At 36.4% G+C, this 15,123-nt stretch overlaps 1 protein-coding gene across 10 annotated transcripts in view; it reads right to left on the bottom strand.

Annotated features, from left to right (window-relative positions):
* The window catches only part of ITPR1 (inositol 1,4,5-trisphosphate receptor type 1), a 390,069-nt gene that overhangs the window by 41,760 nt on the left and 333,186 nt on the right, over positions 1-15,123 (bottom strand). For 5 of the 10 annotated variants that reach the window (XM_051981182.1, XM_051981197.1, XM_051981222.1 and 2 more), the window contains 5 exons: positions 11,083-11,247; positions 4,267-4,462; positions 3,275-3,367; positions 2,227-2,369; positions 1,474-1,639 (listed from right to left, as the gene is read on the bottom strand). In XM_051981182.1, the coding sequence (XP_051837142.1) occupies positions 1,474-1,639; positions 2,227-2,369; positions 3,275-3,367; positions 4,267-4,462; positions 11,083-11,247 (763 nt within the window). The remainder of the gene's footprint in view (positions 1-1,473; positions 1,640-2,226; positions 2,370-3,274; positions 3,368-4,266; positions 4,463-11,082; positions 11,248-15,123) is intronic. The other 5 variants (XM_051981188.1, XM_051981207.1, XM_051981237.1 and 2 more) reach the window with 1 other exon arrangement.

Below are 15,123 nucleotides of genomic sequence, written 5' to 3'. Positions count from 1 at the left end.
AACTTTTGACATCATTTGATTTAATCACATTTTTTTTTTTTAATAAAGTTTAAAGAGATTGCATGTTTTGTCCCAGACGACAAAAGAAATAATAGACCAAGGATTTGAATTCAGAGTCTCTGGTTCCCAAATCAGTGGCTTTCTCATTATTTCATTCTCATCAAAGAATTAAAAGAATTAAGTGAAAACTTCATGCTATACTAATTGTAGCAGACAAACCATTGGTAGATGTTGTGAGCAAATCTCATATTTAACTTCATTAATTCAAATATTTCTTGAATATCTACTATGTAAAATGCACTGTGCTAGGAACTGAAGAGATTAAAAATATCTCTAAGATATGGCCCTTGCCTCAGAGAGCTTATAGTCTAGTAGCCAAGATTATTTCTCAGAAGATTAACTTACAATACATTTAAATATAGCATCCTGATTAAATTCCAAGTTCTTTATGAGCTTGAAGCATGCTTTATGCTTCTGTATCTCTCCCACCACCCATCCCTCATGTTTAGAATGCTCTCTCTTTTGTTACTTACTGATCTCCTTGGCTTCTTTTAAGCCCCAACAAAAATCCTTTTGTTTATTAGAAGCCTTCCCTATCCCTTAGTAATTAAAGGTCAATTTTTTGTTAATTTTTTCCTTCTTATCTTGCACATAGCTTGTTTTGTATATATTTGTTTACATGTTTCCCCCTCTCCCCCAACCTTGAGGGGTTGCTTTTTGCTTCTTTTTGTATCCTCAGTACAAATACTGAGGATATGATGGTAGGAGGGAATGATCCATACCTTTCTTGAAGACCTCTTTTGTGAAATGATAATTGTTTTGCTATTACGTTAAAAAAAATTAGGGGCAGTTAGGTGGAGCAGTGGATAGAGCACCACCCTAAAGTCAGGAGGACCTGAGTTCAAATGTGGTCTCAGACATTTAACACTTCCTAACTGTGTGACCCTCGGCAAGTCACTTAATCCCAATTGCTTCAGCAAAAGACACACACACACACACACACACACACACACACACACACACACAGTCTGAATATTTTCTTCAAAAAAATTTTTAGAGGTTAGACTACATGCATGTTTTCTTCCCTCTGAATCTGTTTAGAGTAGGAGCATCAAAAGAGAAGATCCAAGCTAAGAGTACAACCACAAAGTTGGGGCTCATGATGCAAAGCAGAACCCTCAGTCTTTGCTCCTTAGCACTGATCTGCTGATGATTATAGTGATGAAAACCCTGCTGAAGGTGACTTGGGAAAGATACTGGGTTTCATCCAAGAATATTCTTTGCTCTGAGGACAGATGATGTAGAAATAATTATATAATCAGAGCATTTCATGACTAAGAAATCCAGGGCCCATCATCAGTCATATTTTTAAAGCTCAGATTTCCCCAAAACTATCCATCCCGATGGGATGTGGCTCCAGGCTGAACTGGGCCTTCCCTCCCTTGGTAGCTTGAGGGGAGCAGCAAGACCTACCACAAATAAAGCAGGTGGTCTTCAAGATCTCTTCTTTCTTCTGCTTTTCACTCCTCAGATCGGCAAAGGTATCGATGATGACCCCAAAAATCAGGTTAAGGACAATAATGATCACCATGAAGAAGAACAACAGGTCATAAATCACTCGAGCAGCAAAGAGAGGCTCCTGGGGAAAAAAGAAGTGTCATAATTAATTCCAACTATTAGCTTTATCGTTTTAGTTTTGACAGTTCCATGGCAAAACGGCACTAAGAAACCTTTAAGCAAGCTGAAGCTAGACATATCTACCAACAACTTTCAGTGCAAACTAAAACTTCTGGTGACCATTAGTAGTTTTCCCTCCAGATACTGAAATAAGTGAAAACTATTACTTTCTACAAAATTGATGAGCCCAGTTTGAGTTCTACAACTGTTTCTTTTATTACGTATTCCTATTACAAATCATTACTACCACCTGACAAGAATAAACAAGCTTTTGGGAGCCAAGATCTTTGGGAAATGGATCTCAGGCCTATGAATCTGATGACTGGTATAAATGTTGCAACTCTTTATGCTGTCCCTTTATAGATTGCAAATTTCCATACATGACACTACCACAATACACCAGAACAGTATGGAGAAAGGATGCACAATCGGCCACTGATCCCCATTTATTTTGCTTCCTCCTATTTTCTTCAGTATACATTTAATCTGATTTACTGTGCACTATCACCCACCCACGTCTCTCTTCCTTCCCCTTCCATATTAATTTACCTCTTTGGACGGCTTTCTGAGCACATCTCCTACTCCGCCCCCACTTCTCAGTCCATGACTCAGCACAGTAACAATACACATCAGTAATGTCTCACACGTATGTTCCTTATCTTCTTCAATTTGTTCTGCAGGAGTCAGCTCTGCTATAACATAGCAAGTAATAACAGGTTTAAAGTGTGAGAAAATATATACCATGATTTTGATGATTATATTTCTTGAATGCCATTTCACTAGCTGACAGGCCTGAAAGGAAAATAAATTCAGAAAGCAAGGGTAAAAGATCCCAATGCTTCCATTCAAAATATGTAACCATCGATTGCAGCATTTCATATTTTCAATGTCTGTAACATTAACCACGAGTAACTTCCTCTGTTCTGTTCCAATGGTATCCTTTCTTTGATGACATCTAAAAATATTTTTGAAATCTATAGGATTCTGGTCCCAGTCCCAAAACTGACTCACTGCTCAATCTTAGGCAAGCTGCTTTATGCCTCTGAGCCCAGTGTTCTCATCTGTCCAATGAGGATACCACTACTTACCTACCTCACAGGACTACTGTGAACTTGAATTGGGATATATTATATCCTATAAGCTGTAAAAGTATCTGTAAATATAATGTGGACCTTCTTATTCATGATACTCTCTACAGGTTAAAATATATTAAAAGGTCATTTTCATTCTTATTGGTACTATATTAATAGATCACATGATACTTTCACATGCAATATTCCTGCCCTTTGTTCAGTTCTCTCCTCTAAAACCAAAAGCAAAAAAACAAAACAAAACAAAACTTTACTAACATTTGTGACATTTGCTAGCAGTTTCATTTTTAAGCAGAGAATCTGCTCCAACATGAACCTATATGGGTCTCAATTTCCTTACATGTAAAATGGAGGAGGGGGGCTAACAACTCCTTATGATCCCATCTAGCTCTCTCATTCTATGAGCCTATAAATCTTACACAGTCTTAAATGTAGTATCAAAGCCTCTTTAAAAAAAAATCAGATTTAAAGTGAGATTTAGAAGCTATTAAATTCAAAGTGCTTACCTTCTGTGGATACAGGAGAAGAACAGTTTTCTCCAGCCCCCAATCTACACACATCAGAATAAAGGAACTCTCCTGCCAAACTCTCACTGGTGTCTGTAAAGACAAAGTTGGTGGTGAACAATCTGAATGTATCTTGACAAAATGTTTAAAGTCATTAATTCATATCCCATTAAATAATTCTCTACAAAGATAAGTCATATAACTGAACTATAATTTAAAGGACTTGTAATGTATATACTCATTTGGAAAATACCATCTCTAGATGAAATACATAAGCAGAGGATGGGGATTTCTGCATAGATCATGAAAAATATACTCACTAGCCTGCTTCTTCTATCTTAAAGAACCTCTCATATAGATACTACCAAACATGCACTGATTAAAGCAACAAGTATCAAAATTCTGGACCTAGCATTAATTGATATAAGTTATCTTAGTTCCAGAATGACTGACTTCTAATGTTTATATTGGTCAAGAGGTGAAATGAAGTTAGTTTCAACTGGTATGATAAGAGTATGTGCCCACAGATGAATAATCTTTTAAGATTTTAAAGTTTAAAGAGAGGAAACCAAAACTGTAGACAAAAGTTGGTCAAAACATTGTATGTACTTCTTGTGTTGGAAGCTACTGTGAAATCTTTAAAAAAAAAACCCAAAAAACCATTAGTCACCAAACATTGTGGTACATGTAGGCAAAGAATTTGACCGTCACTCAAATCTATGAGTTTTGGGAACCTGCTAAATTAAAGTTCAAAATCATAATCAACTCTGGAAAATTGGACACAGCACAATTATTTGAAACATGTGAGTTCAGTACTGGGGAAGGATTTAATTTTAAATCCCATTCTCTAGATGTTCAGAAGATATGTGTCATTAAATTTGTTGGGAAAAAAATTATATAATAACATTATTTGTACTTTTGTTTCTCTTCCCCCTTTTTCTTTACTACACCTTCCCTCAGGTTAGATAAAAGGACAAACATTTAAAACAGACCTGGAAGTGAGGTTTCATTGGGCAATCTATCTACTTCTAGGATAAAGTCATCCTTGAAGAACAGATAGCCCACAATGGAGAACAGGTAAACCAGGATGAGGGCAAGAACAGCAGTCAGGATGATGGATCGTCCATTGCGAGTAACACTTTTAATGACATTAAGCAGAGTCTCTTCTCTGTACACTAAGTCAAAAAGCTAAAAGAACAAACAAAATCCAAGAAAAAAGAAATTTCTATCTCAGTTTGTATCAATAATTCTGTAAGGATTTATATAGTATCAATGCAATGAAGTTTTTTTCCCCCAATTCCCCTCTCCCCAGCTGCTTGTGCCTTCCCCTTTGAGGCTATTTTTAATCTGCTTTTTATATATTGCCTAGTTATTTACATGTTTGCACACCATTTGAATATGGATTTCTTGAAAGGAGAGACTTTTTTTTTTGTATTCTTTTTATTAGTACCTGGCCCACAGTAATTAATTAATAAATGTTTGTTGACTGCTGACTGACTGATAATATTAGGTGAGCAGTATCTCAGCATTTTAAGATTTGCAAAGTATTTACATGTATTATCTCATTCTACCCTCACAACACCCCTAGTGGTGGAAAAGTCCATCTGACATTCACTGTTTCTTACCAGAACTAGATCCATCTTTTCTCACTTTAAATGGAGCTGGCTCCAGGGAAAATGAACAATTCATTCAAATGAACATTTATTATGTGCTTCCTATCTGTCTAATACTCTTTAGTGCCTAGTTAGAAACACAAAATCTAAATAGGCTCTGCCCTCACAGGGGCATTTAGGGAAGAGAAGGGGACATTATATACATCATAATATAATTTCAAAGGAGGAAAGGCACTTGGAACTGGGCAGGACTCTTGAAGAAGGCATTTAAACTAAGCGTCAAAGGAAACTGAAGAACGCAAGAAGTAAAGATGAGGAGGAAGTACTTCAGGCCTAGAGAGCAACTGGGGTAAAAACATGGAAAAGGGACATGTCATATACTGAGGAGAGTTCACATAACTGGCACAGAGCCTCTTTTTGTCAAGGTATCTACTGCAATCTTGGGATGGGAAGAAGGGGTAAGGTGTGAACTTGGGCAAGTCATGTTGTTTCTTGGGTCTTGATATAGAATAAATTACTTGGACTTGACTAATAGATCTCTTTCAGCTATAATAATCTAACTGGACACTGACAGCACATGGCCCATTGGGACACCATTGGATTGTATAACTAGCTTTAGGAGGGCCCATATTTTGACTCAGTTTGTGAGTCTCTTCTTCCACACATGCCTATTTGCTGTGGGACCCAATAAGTGGTATACTGGGCAGAAATACTAACCCAAGTATTGGGAACCTAAAGCTCTGGTCTCAACTCTACATTAAAAAGTTGAACAATCTTAGATAAATCACTTAATGTAGCTGAACTTCTGTTTCTTCAGCCATAAAATCGGGGGAGGGAGGGAGAGGGGGGCAAAGAGGGGCACAGATCTAGAAAAACTTAAATGTCTTTTATTCACTTCTATTATTTTTGTCTTTCATTTTCGTGGCCCACAGGTCCGACTGACTTGTCCACCTCCTTAACTCCAATTAGTGTTCTTAGATTGACTATGAGTAAGATACAGGTTTAAGCTAAAACATGAAAGATACCAGGCAAATTAAATATCATCCCATTTTATATTCAAAAAATTCTATGATCTCATTGATTTGGGAGCTTCCTTCAGGAAGACAGACTATTGATCTTGTGGAACTTTCACATGTTCTCCTAAAAGCTTAGCACGTGAGAGTTGCTCAGGACTCTGTAAGTGTCCATCACTTCTTCCTAATGCCATGATGGTACCAGGGAAACAAACAGCCTAGTAATTCCCTCCCTCCCCATGAAACCTGCCTCTCTTTCTATCATATAATTCATTGATGACATCCTTTATTCCTGTTCTTCTTTGGAATGGCATGTTGGTTATAAGCTGCAGCCTATTCATATTCACCATATACCCTTCCATACCTCCCTATAGGTACTATAGGGTACTGATCTTTAATTCTTCAGTGACAGTGTTCCAGCTCTCTCTGTCACACAATCCTATTGTCAAACAGCAAAAACTGAAAAAAGATGGGCTTTTGCTCTTCTGGGAATCATGGAGTCCATAAAAATACTCTACAATTTTCCAAATTAGCCTTCTTTCTTCCTCCTTTCAAACTCTGAATCTAGATCATTGTCTGTATTGTGTTCTATTGGACATTAATTCCTTTCTGAAGAAATCATATAATTTTTACATTTGGGTGCCTCTCATTATTTTGTCCTAACCCTCATTTTCCAATATAGTTTCTCTTCATCCTTACTTTTTCCCACCTTTTCTGTTACTTTTATTTGAAGACTCTTATCAAGTGCTTCCTTGAATTTCTTCACCACTTCATCCTTAGCAAATGATGTTGAGGCATAAACCACACTAATTTTCATGGTGATCTTTTTGTAACTACTTAATTACTGCAAATGTCACATGAAATAACACGTGTAATTTGGGGCATATGAGGAAACCCAAATCAAACCATTTCTCCTGCAACTTCCTTCTTTGTTTTTTTTTTTTTCTGGTTTTGTTTATAATAAGAAAATTATAATATATAATATAATATATAAAAATAAAATGTAATATAAACCCCTGTGACAGAGACAAGACTTTCACCTATAAAGTATTACCAGGCAAACTAAATCTATTGGCATTTTTACAACTGTGTACCTTCTGCTGCCTTTCCCATCTCTCTGGCACCTTCCCTGCAGATGTAGTAAGAGGGCCTTGTAGGACTAAAAGCCATTTCATATTATTCTGTATTCTATTAGTGACCGTGGCCAAAAACATTTCAACACTAGGCTTCCTACCTCACAGGGCAGTCAGTGCCTTTCAGCGATCAGCAAAGCTGATAGTTAGAAAATAGGCCTCCTTTGTCCTTTGAGTCATATTTGAAGCCTTCCCAGCATGGCTGATCCTGCCAGAGATTGTGCTTCATGATCATAGTCCCTGAAATCCCAGGGACAACTCCATATTATATTGAGGTGTCTCATTAGGAATTTCTTGGAGTAGTCCATCTAAGGCAGCTGGGGGTAGATTAGACAGAGTGCTAAACTTGGAGTCGGGAAATCTAGCTAAAACATACTAGCTGTATGTTTTAATCTTTGTTTGACTCAGTTTCTTCAACTAAAACACTAATAGCACCAACTCCATAGGAATTTTCCCATAAATTGGGAAAATCAATGAGAGGACAGCTCTAAAAAGCACTTAACACAGTGCCTGAACATAGTAGGACTACATAAATTCTTATTCTCTTCTTTTCCCATAAAATGTGAAACTTAACACTGATCAAATTGATTAAATTTTTTTCCCCCAGTAATATAGAATACATAGGAAAAAGCAACAGAATCTTTTTATATTTAACCCACAAAATTCTTATTTTTTATTGCAGGACCAGGGGGTCTTGGAACTTATATCTTTAAATGTTTTGATAACAGTATTTCAATCTAATTGGTTTCTTTATCATTTGATATATTTTATTTTATTATTACAGTAATAGTTAACATTTATATGGCTCCTTAAGATTTGCAAAATGCCAAATGTATGATAACTCTTTTGATTATTGCAACAACAGAGGGAGAAGAGGAAGAAGGTAGAGATAAGGAAATTAAGTCTGAGAGAAGTAAAGTGACTTGTTCAGAATCCTACAGCTAGGATGCATCAGAAGCAGAATTTGAGATTTTCCCAACTCCACCCTTTTTATCCACTAAGCCATAAACTGCATGCACTTAAAAGCATTATTCTAAGGAGGTCCACACACCTCACCAGACTGCCCACAGCATGAAGAGTTCAAATATCCGGTTTTACTGTATCAAACTAGCTTTCCTTATGGCCATAAATTCAAAAGCATTTTTACATTTTCCACTAAGTTTCTACTATAAGTGGCTTAGCAATGAATTTTCAACAGCTTTTAAAGCTGGAAAATGGAGTGTGTGAGAGGGTCACTTTTTAGCTGTGTGATCCTGCCCAAGTCACCAAAACTCTTTCAGCCTCTGTTTCCTCATCTGTAAAATGGGAATAATGATTGTATCTGTCTTCTAGGATTCTTGTCAGATTCAAGGGAGATAAAATATGTGCAACATTTTGGAAACTTTGCAGCATTATATAAAAGCTAACCACTACTGTTATTATGTGGTTTGGATATTTGTTAATAACTTTGTTACTAGTCTGGAGCCAAATTTTCTAGTGACTGATTAGGGCAATCCAAGTTCTTACATACAGGTCTGGGTCCCGTGCTACTTTGTGTATCTTAAGACAGACTGCAATGTCTCGCCTGTGGCTCTCAAACACATAAATGCTGCCCTGGATCTCCTGGAGATCACAGAGTCGGCAACCTTCAGGATAGTGCGAGAAGGCTATCAGCAAGCTTGGGAAAGAACCAATCTTGGGTAAAGTTTACGGAAGCTGTGAGTATGCTTATCTTCTTTGATGTTAGATGATAGATTAGAGAATTTTAAAAGCGAGTTACATTATGAGTTACAAGGTTCACTGAAGTAATAAGCCTTTCACAACTGCCAGTGAAAGGGAGCTAATAAGGAAGAACATGAAGGCAGTGGGAAGGTAAGGTCCTGTACTGGCTAGGGCCAAAGCTAAGATCACATGTATGCTAGAACCTTCCTTTTCCAAAAAAGACTCTTTTTACAGTGTTTTAATCTTGTCTTCCCCCTCCCCTCCTCCCCTCTCCACCCCACAGGAGGAGGAAAAGAACATGGTGAGACCTCGTGCAGCTGTACGACATAGCCGTGATCTAAAGCACTGGTCCAAATACAAGCTGGCCCATTGGATTCCTAGCTGTCAATTTCTAATCACAAAAGAAAGGACATTTCCCAAATCTAGCTTCTTGCCAGCCCAAATGATACCTGAGTGCAGAAACATATTTGGTGGGTAACAATATTTCCTGGGTGACACCGGCCCCTTTGCCTCATATCCCACAATCAGGTCAAATGTCTGAGCAGAGTTTTAAAACTCTTGTCTACTTACAACTAACCATAACTTAAGAGGAAAAAAACAAAAGCTAATCCTGGAAATGTTATCTCTGAAGTACATACCATGCAAACAATTTGATGTATCTCAAATCTTGTCAATGAGGGATTCTGAAGTGGGGTAGGAAGAGACTGGATTTTTAAACAGTTTTCAGCCCTTTGCTAAACTAACCTGCCAGGCTAACCCTTTAGCTCTTTTTTTTTTTTTAAGCTTTCTTTTCTTTTTTTTTTTTAAATAACTTTTTATTGACAGAACCCATGCCAGGGTAATTTTTTACAGCATTATCCCTTGCACTCACTTCTGTTCCGATTTTCTCCTCCCTTCTATACATATATATTGTATCTAGGATATACTGTAACCTATTCAACATGTAACCTTAAGCTCTTAAGGAGTTTGTATTTTTACATTCTAAAGACAGCAATCAAGGCTTTGACAGGATATTCATAGATAAACAAAACTATATTTTCTCTAATTTAAAAAAAAATTTCTAATTTACAAAAAGGAAGGACTCAATCTTTCTGCCTAAAGTCTGTATTCCTATCCAAATAGAAAAGGAGTGAACAGTTAATTGATTATGTAATCAAAAACTGAGCTGTAAGGAAAGGGGCCTGAACAAACTCGTTTCCTAGAAGCTACCAAGACATTAACTGCCTGCATTGGATCAGAATTAAATGACTTGTTTTGAAAGATCTTCTGTGCCAATAGCTATACCAAGTAGAATGCCCAAACCTTTTGATTCAGAAATAGTTCTTAGTTACAAGTCTGAACTGAGTACTTAACCCTCAAATTTATCCCAGACAGTCTTGAATTCAGCCAATCAGATATACCTTTCCAGCCAAGTCATGGCCAAAATAGAAAGAGGAGGGCTCTAGGGGAAAATGGGGACTTTTCTTTCTAGTTTTTTAAGATCATTTTTTAAAAAATAACAGAGAAGCAGAAAATTTAATTTGCAGCAAGTCATACAGCAGAGTATAATTAAGCATCCTTAAACCTTTTAAATCAGGTCTACTTTCTATGTACTTCTCTTCCTATTCCCCACACAGATGAGTGCTATCTAATATTATATATATATATATATACACATACATATATACTTTCCTTTGTCATCATAATTAAAGATGTTTTATCAGATGGAGAAATTCAGAGGCAACACCATCAAAAGAAACACAATGCAATGTAGTGGTTGGAATCTTAGGGTTTTAGGCCAGTCACTTAATCACTTTAAGCCTCAGTTTCTTTATTTGTAAAATCAAAATAAAACATCTGCCCAGCTTCCTTTTCATTGGCCACCCCTTTTCCCCCCTACCCAGGGCTGGTTCACATCCCTCCTTCTGCCTTCTATTTTCTTTCAAGGCTTACTTCAAACAAATCTCACCTTGAGTAGGAGATAGTCCTTCAGACCTCTTCCAGTCCTGCTTCCAGTTCCTTCAACACTGCCTTTCTATTACTTGTGTGTACATATTGAGGTTGTGGACTTATTAGCATGGGTTTCCTCCCTCAGAATATGACATTTGTGAGGACAGAGACTTCGTTCCTGTCTTTCTCTGTATCCCCCATGCTCAGCCCAATGCCTGGTGCTTAATAAGTGTTTGTTCCCCGACTATTTCACTAGGCGGTTGGCAGGAGCAAAGGAGATAACCTAAGTGAAAGCCTTTACAAAATGATAAAGTATGTATGTCAGGTATCATCGGCTCCTGGTCCAGAATCTTAACCCCGGCAAATGATCAAGAAGCATTTTAGAACTGAACGACTGAACCCCAGAGTTGGTTACCTACCAACAGACTGTAGAAGAATTCATGAACGAAGAGTCCCATGGCACAGATGAGAAGATATAAGAGGTGATAAAGGAATTCTACATCCAAGATCATCGCCCGGTATCCTCTTGTGAAGGTCCCACAGTTACCAACAAAGCTCATCAGGAAGATGATTTTATTACAGACCTAAGCACAGTGACAGAAAAGGTTAGACATAGCAAAGCACTCTCAAATTAGAGAGAGATGTAAAAGCTCAGGGGATGTTCCTCTCTCTCCTCATTTCCCCTTCTTTCTCCCCATTCCTAACACTCCCTCTCCTAGTATTCTAATGCCCACTGCTTAAAGCATGGACCCAAAAATGGAATATTGGACTACTATATGCTCTAATAACAAACAGGGGATATTCTAAAGGGAAGTTTTGCTGATCTAGTCAACTAATTACTTTGCTTTTCAGGTATATTATAAATTGTATATGAAATAGGAGAGTGTTTCGTACTCATCAGATGCTGCTGTTTATGTCCCAAAACACTCAAACATGCACACATACACAGCACGATGATTTTCAAAATGAATCATTTCTAAAATTCCCATTTGAGTATGCCAAAAAAATTATCTTAAATCAGTGACCTTACGTTAATCACCACTAAAAAATACATGTTAAGTTTGTACTACATCCTAAGCATTTTTTGGGGGGGGGGGCGGATTTCAGTGAGAATTTCAAGTTATGTCTCTGAGGAGTTCACAATCCTTTTTGTTGTTGTTATTGTTTTAAAATTAAATTTTATTTTCATGAAGAAATACCTTTTCTACCTTCTCCTAATTTCTTGAGAAAGAAAAACTATTTCCCTTTTTGATCTGATTTTTCTTATACAACATAACAAATATGGAAATATGTCTAAAAGGATTGCATATTGTCTTGGGGGTAGGATAAGGAATGAAGGAAGAAAAATTTAATACATAAAATCTTACAAAACTATAATGGAAACTATCTTTCTGTGTATTTGGAAAAATTAAATACTATTGAGGACAAAAGAAAGAAAGAAAACACTCCGTTGCAAATACATGGTCAAGCAAAACAAATATCCACAAATGATTCCTATTTTTAAAAAACACCTCGATATGCATTCTGGGTTTCTCTATTATAAGCTATGTAGCATGTTTCATCATGAGACCTCTGTAACTACAGTTGGTCATTGTATCACTTAGAGTTTCTAAATTTTCAAAGTTGTTTATCTTTACAATATGTTGTTATATAAATTGTTCTTCTAGTTCTGCCTACTTCATTCTGTATCGGTTCATATAAGTCTCCCAGGGTTTTTCTGGAATTATCCCTTTCATATTTTTTTTTTTGGTAGCATAATAGTACTTTATGTCATTCATGTACCATGACTTGTTCATTTTTTCCTCAGTTGATAGACCCCCCCATCCTCATTCCCTGATTCTAATATTTTGTCACTATAAAAAAAGTTATCATCAACATTTTTGTTCATAAGGAATCTTAGGTAGAGGCATTGCTAAATCAAAGGGCATATACAGTTCAATAGCTTTTGAGGAGTAGTTCCAAATCATTTTCCAGAATGGGAGGACGAGTTCATAAATCTACCAACATTTCACTAATGTACTTGTTTTCCCACAGTACCTCTCATCAATCCTCCCCCCCCGACATTTTTTTTTTAGCTTTGCCAATCTGATGAGTATGAGTTGTTTTAATTTTCATTTTCCTAATTTACTAGTGATTTAGAGCATTTCAAGAACTGTTGAGAACTTGCATTTCTTCTTCTAAACCTATTTATATCTTTTGACATGAATTTTTCAAAAGGGAAATAGCTTTTTTTCTTATAAATCTGAATCAGCTCTCTATTAATCTAAGAATGAGACCTTCATCAAAGAAACTGGCTATAATTTCTGATTTGCCTGTTTCTTTTCTAATTTTACTTGCACTGGTTTTGTTTGTACAAATACTTTTTAATTTAAAAATTATCCATTTTACCATCTGTGATCTTTTCTAACTCAGTTGGTCTTCTGTTTCCATAGATCTGACAAGTTATTTCTCCCTTGTTTCTCTAATTTGTTTATGATTTCTTCATTTATGTCCAAGCCACATTACCTAACTGAAGCTTATAGAGGTCTATATCTAGTTTCTGCCAGATTGAGTTCCAGTTGTTTTTTTTCTTTTCTTTTGTCAAAAAGTAATTTTTTGCTCTAATATCTGGGATCTTTGGGTTTAGCAAATACTAGGCTGCTGTGCTTGTCCTTTGCTTCTGTATATTATATATCTAATCTCCTTCACTGAACAACCTCTTTATTTTTTACCCCGTACCACAGTGTTTCGATGTTCACTGTTATGTAGTATAGTTTAATATTTGGATTCTTGATCTTTTGTTCATTTAGATGAATTTTGTTCATTATTTCTTCTAGCTCTATGAAATACTGCTTTTGTAGTTTGACAGAAATAGTACTGAATAATGAATTTAGGTAATATTGTGTATCTACCCATGAGCAATTAATATTTCTCCACTCAGATCTGGCATTACTTATGTAAAAAGTTTTTTTGTAATTATGTTCATAAAGTTCCCGTGTATATCTTGGTAGGTAGACTCCCAAGTATTTTATACTTTTTGTTTTTATCTTAAGTGAAATTTTTAAAAATCTTTTTGATGAATTTGTTGGAAATAGGTAAAAGTGATGATGATTTTTTGTGGGTTTGACTTTATACTGCAACTCTGTTCAAATGAACAGTTTCAGTTAGCTTTTTAGCTGACTAAAAGGTAAGGAGCACACAATCTAAGCATGGGTTGAGAAAAGTCAGAAGTTTCCATGGGGGCACATGTATATCAATTTGCCCATCCATCCCTTCAAAAGAAAATTCCACTCTTGCTTAGAAATTCAGTTCTAGACATTGATGAGAAACTGGTATCCCCTAGAGTCCTAGGAAGTGATATTTAAATGACTTGATTGAATCCTCTTCTGCTATTACTGTTATCTTAGCTCTGGATGTTGCCTGCCAGTTCACCTGGCTAGAAAGAATAACTGAGCTTCTCGGGAATCAGATAAGCAACATCTAGCTCTTCAAAACCCTCTAGGCTTGCTCAGAATATGAAAAATTTAATATCTTAATGGGGACTTTCCAATACATTACCTAATGGCATAGCAACATTTTCACATGGTGGAAAAGAGTTCATTCTAGCTTGTCTGCGATGATAACAATGGAATAACATGAGTTCAGTACAACCCAAGAACTTAATTTGTTGCTGTTCAGTCATTTTAAAAATCTTTGTCTGATTCTTTGTGACCCTGTTAGGGATTTTTTTTAAGGGGGGAAGGGGAGATAACAATGGTTAAGTCCTTAGTCACATAGCTAGAAAATCACACAATTAGAAAGTGTCCAAGACCAGATTTGAACTCAAGAAGATGATATCCTTGAGTCCAGACCTTGTACTCTATCCACGGAGCCGGCTGGTTGCCCTTGAACATAATTAAGTCAAATGAACTATGCCAGGGATATAATCCAATTTCTATTCTCAAGAAACTTAAATTCTTTTGTGTCATACATCCTTTCTCTAGCTGAAATGATAGTATTTTTAGAGATTTATAAATCTCTCCATATTTTATGAACAACAACTCCATTCTTTGGATCTTCTGTCACTATCAAATTTCAATGTCAGATTTCTTGAATGGATAGTCTCTATCCACAGTCTTCTCACTTGTATTTCTATTAGTTGTTCTTAACCTTGTAACTCTGGCTTCTGTCTTTTTTACTCAATTCAAGTTGCTTTTTCAAAAATCACCAAAGGCCTTTAATCAACCTTCCTTTTTCTTTACCTGATCCTACTTTTGGCAATACTTGGTGCTTCCTTGAAATTACTCACTCCTTCCTGGGGCTTCTATGATATTAAACTAATTTCCCTCCTAACTTTGACTCCTCCTTCTTTGTTTCCTAGGAAGCTTTCCTTCCTTCTCCCATTCCCTAAATAAGAGCTTTCCCTAAGATTTAGTCGTCAGCTTTTCATTCTACATTCCTGGCCCTCCTCCATTAACTCCTTTTGTAGGGATGGATGAAAT

The sequence above is a fragment of the Antechinus flavipes genome, chromosome 1, assembly GCF_016432865.1.
Source record: "Antechinus flavipes isolate AdamAnt ecotype Samford, QLD, Australia chromosome 1, AdamAnt_v2, whole genome shotgun sequence".
Taxonomy (NCBI): domain Eukaryota; kingdom Metazoa; phylum Chordata; class Mammalia; order Dasyuromorphia; family Dasyuridae; genus Antechinus; species Antechinus flavipes.
The sequence above is the reverse complement of the archived record's forward strand: the minus strand, read 5'-3'. Positions and strand labels throughout refer to the sequence as shown.